The 4,288-nt window shown below is 40.0% G+C and overlaps 1 protein-coding gene across 1 annotated transcript; it reads right to left on the bottom strand.

The window, feature by feature from the left end:
* Window positions 1-1,135: 1,135 nt before the first annotated feature.
* Window positions 1,136-4,010, bottom strand: LOC107782612 (putative serine/threonine-protein kinase-like protein CCR3). Its single transcript, XM_016603510.2, has one exon. It carries the CDS (start codon window positions 3,738-3,740, stop codon window positions 1,326-1,328), a length of 2,415 nt encoding a protein of 804 aa, XP_016458996.1. The 5' UTR covers window positions 3,741-4,010; the 3' UTR covers window positions 1,136-1,325.
* Window positions 4,011-4,288: the final 278 nt, after the last annotated feature.

The following is a 4,288-nucleotide window of genomic DNA, read 5'->3' as shown; positions in this document are numbered from 1 at the left end:
AAATAAGAGCGAAACCATGATTAAATTCTCTTAACATAAAAATGACTGTTCACATGATTTTATAGGTAAAACAAATTATTAAATTTACAAACATATATCAGTGGAAGGACTAAAAACGCACAACTGTTTTAAATTGAGGCTAGACATATTTAGTTTGGTAACAGAAAAATAAGAATTTGCTACGTAATAAGTAAGGGATAAGATGCAATTATTCCTAATAATTTATTAGGGGGGTAAAAGATCTATAACATCGGGCCCTACAGGTGTAAACATCTTGGAGAGACTGCCTTAATTGACTGCCTTTAATGTCAAATTTCAAAGTCAATTCTCATCTAATTCTGCCCAACGTGTAGAAATTAATTGTCATTTGTCACACAAAAGCGAAAAACTTCAAATTGTTGGACCACTTTTTTTTGGGTTCGGTATATCTTTAGACTTCCTACATCACTCAATAAGGATGGGCTATGTTTATTCTTTTGTCAAGTACAAGCTCCAACAACCATATTATACCTCATAATGGGTCTACTCAGTGCGATTTCACATTATATGATCAATGAATTTTGGATTCCGGATGTCAAGAAATAAAAAAAACTACTATATAAATGATTCATGAATGGACCAATATGGTTATGGAAAATGTGCTTGAATACTCCAATATTCCCAAAGCATACAACATTGAACCTTCCTATTTGTGACCTCTGAGAGCCGTATGAGGTGAAAATCTCGTACGGTTCTGTAATAGAGATAGGCACATCGACTATGATTATCTAACAGTTCAAGTGCAGTTCATAATAGTGGAAGCAATCAAATATGATTTTTGGGGGTGATAATTATGGTGTCATTAGGTTTATCGTTTTTCTAATTTCTTCTTTAGCCTTTCTTCAAAATAAAGATACAACAACTAAAAGAAAGCTAAATCAATTCGGAATAGGATCTCTTCTGGATACTACCAAAACTAGTTACAAATGTAATTCCAGAAAAAAAAATCCGTTCGGAAATCAAATCCTCCTTTAGCAACACCAACTGACTAAGTATCATATCCTTCTCGAGACAAACAGATAATACAAAAAGGGGCGGGGGGTGTTTGAGGTAGAGAACCAGGTCAATAAGTACCGTGCAAAGATTTGTATTATTCTGGGAGGAAAAGAATTTCATGTAAAATTTGTTCAGCAGTCAGCAGCTTACAAAATCACTAGACATCATGTTAGAATGAACAATCTACTCTTTACACCACTAACAAAATAATCACACAAATTAGCCAACACAAAAGTGAACCTAATAAAGGAAAATAAAAAAAGAATCAGAGGTCTTTGGTGAGTGGAATATTAATCAGAAACATAGGAAATTGGACCACTAGAGATGCTGCCATGGCTATCATCAAATGCAGCCAAAGCTCTCTCCAAATTAGAAACAATGTCAGACATTGTGGGTCTGTCTTTCCCTTCCAAATGCACACAATGCATTGCAGTATAGGCCACCAATTCCACTGATTCTACTTCATTTGGCTCTGGTGTCCCTACTCTGTTATCCAAAATCTTTGTCAATTCTCCAGCCATAATTGCTGGCACTGCAAAGTCCACCACACTCATTGGCACACCCCCATTTTCTTCTTCACTCTTGAATATGGCTCTCTTTCCTGTCAAAAGTTCTAATAACACAACTCCAAGTCCATAGACATCGCTCTTTGCTGTCAACACATTTAGACCATAGTACTCGGGATCAATGTACCCGACTGTGCCAGCAGCCTTCATTGGCATACTGTAATTGCGATGAGACTCTGGCCCCATTAACGATAACCCAAAATCAGACACCCTTGCTATCCAATTTGCATCAATCAAGATGTTGGAAGACTTAATGTCCCTGTGAATTATAGGCGGGACTGCATAATTGTGAAGGTATTCGATGCCTCGCGCAGCATCTAATGCAGTCTTGATCCTTATTTTCCAAGAATTCACTATACTATTACTCTTCTCCACATTGTTCTTATTATGTAAATGATCAAAAAGTGCTCCATTCTTCATATACTCGTAAACCAAAAGCCTTTCATCCCTCTCCTCACAATAACCAACAAGTCTAACCAAGTGTTTATGGTGTAACCGAGACAAGAATGCCAATTCTGAATCAAATGCGCTTTCTTTCTCCTGAAATTTCTTCGTCCTTGGACCCGTTTCTCCACGTTTGATCGCAACCTCACGACCATCAGGCAATTTGCCCTTGTAAACAACCCCAAAACTACCAGCACCAATCTTGTTTTCCAAAGAAAAGTTGTTAGTAGCTGCAACAAGGTCAGAAAACAAAAATTCCTCTGCCCTGTCTGCGTGTTTAGATGAAGTTCCACTCCTTTGACGCCTCATCAACCGCGACCCTTGACGCCTAAGAGTCGATGATCTTGAAACCGGACTACTACTGGATACTTGCCCACCATTAGAAGTAGAAGTAGTAGTAGCAGTAATAGTAGGTTGAACTGAATTATGAACTTTCTTCTTTCCAAAACAACCACCAATCCACATAAAATAAATAAAAGCACAAATCCCTGCAAAACCCCCCACTGATCCAACAACAGCAAAAGCCAATAAACCCCTTCTTAGCCTTGTAGAAGGTGGCGAAGGCACCACCGCTGGCGGCAGCGGCTGCCGTTCTTGCGGTGGTGAAGTAGGTGGTGCTAAAATAGAGAAATCACAAGGCCTACAAATATTACCATTTCCAAAACAGAGATTTTGAGATTGAGGATATATACCACAAGTACAATTACTTTGTACACATGGACCTGGCAAAATCATTGGAAAAGGAAGTGCAGCTCCTTGAGGATACAAATTACTACTCCAACCTGGCCCCCAACACACCACTGAAAAATTGCTCGTTGTCAATCCACACGTAAAATCTACACCCGCAACAACTGATTCAAAAGAAACTGCTTCTATAACATTACTTGAAAATTTACCGTTCCCACCCCAACACACTACTGTATGATTCACACTCCGAATTCCACAAGTATGATTCAACCCCAAAGCTAATCCAAAATACTCGTAAGCGAAATTCGACGGAACGTTCAATTGACCGTTATTATTATCACCTTTGCAAATTACAAAACCAGTAGTGTTCATCCCACACGCGTGAAACCCACCCGCGAATATGTTCACCATTGTTTCATTAGCGAAAGCTGACTGGATAGCTGAAGCGATACTACTATTATTTCCCCAACAGACGACTCTGTTTGAACTTTTTAAAACTCCACAAGAAAATCCAAACCCGGATGAGATTGATGTAAATTGGGCCGACCCATTTGGCTGTTGGGCAGAATAGGAATCGCCTCTCCAGCAGGTAGTAGCATTTTGGGTGGTACTGTTTGTTATGGCGCAAATTTGGGTGTCACCCATAGTAACGGTCGTTAATAAAGTGGAGTAACTGAAATACAACCGTTTGGGGATGAAACTGGTGCTATTCCAGTAGAGGAGTGCAGAGCCACCGCTGCGGACGGCGGCGAAGCCGCTGAGGCCGCCGGCGATGAAGTCGAAGGAGACGTCCGGTGAAATGGGTGTGGACCTTAATTGACCTTCTCTCCAGCATTGGACTCTTTGGATTGGTTGGTTTGCAACTATGCCGCAGATTGTGGTGGGGCTGCCGTAGACGACGGCAAGAGTGGTGGCGGAGCCACCCAAGGCTTGGACATAATTAACGATGTTTACTAGGGTGACGACGACGGCAGCGACGGCGATGACGGCTGCTGAGGGCGTCGTCATCTATGTATTTTTGAGAATTCCTCAGTCATCTGTAGATAGAAAAAAGTCGGAGAAAAATACACAGTTATGGTGTATGTATGTGAAAAAAAGGAGAAAAGGTTTTTGCAGTTTTAGCTGTTATTGAGAAAGGCTAAAAGCTAGAAACAGTGAACAGAAGCTAAAAGAGGCGTACTTACTGAATTTTATTGTACACGTGTCAATGTGGGTCCCATGTGCTGAATTTCATGGAACACGACAAGTCAGAAAGCACACGTAGGCACATGTTTCTTTTTCCTAATTCTTTTTGGATTAGGGTTGGAGGGGGTTGGCAAATGTTGACCGGAGGCCGAGTAAATTTTGGGGTTTTATTAAAGGTGCCTTTAATGAAATTAATTAATCGAAATTTAAGAGAGTGATTATGGGTAGTCGTTTTACTTTTCTGATTGAGTATATGATATTAGTTACATCATTGGAATTTCCGAGTTAGAAATACAAAATGTATGACTTGACTTATGACTTGGTCAAATGACATGAATCTGACTGTGGCTGCGGAATGAGCTTTGTGGAAA

This window comes from Nicotiana tabacum, chromosome 4 (assembly GCF_000715075.1).
Source record: "Nicotiana tabacum cultivar K326 chromosome 4, ASM71507v2, whole genome shotgun sequence".
NCBI lineage: Eukaryota > Viridiplantae > Streptophyta > Magnoliopsida > Solanales > Solanaceae > Nicotiana > Nicotiana tabacum.
This window is presented reverse-complemented; position numbering and strand designations above follow the sequence as displayed.

Coding starts and splice junctions, on each gene's coding strand:
- LOC107782612 (XM_016603510.2), bottom strand. CDS start 3,740: ATGACGACGCCCTCAGCAGCCGTCATCGCCGTCGCTGCCGTCGTCGTC.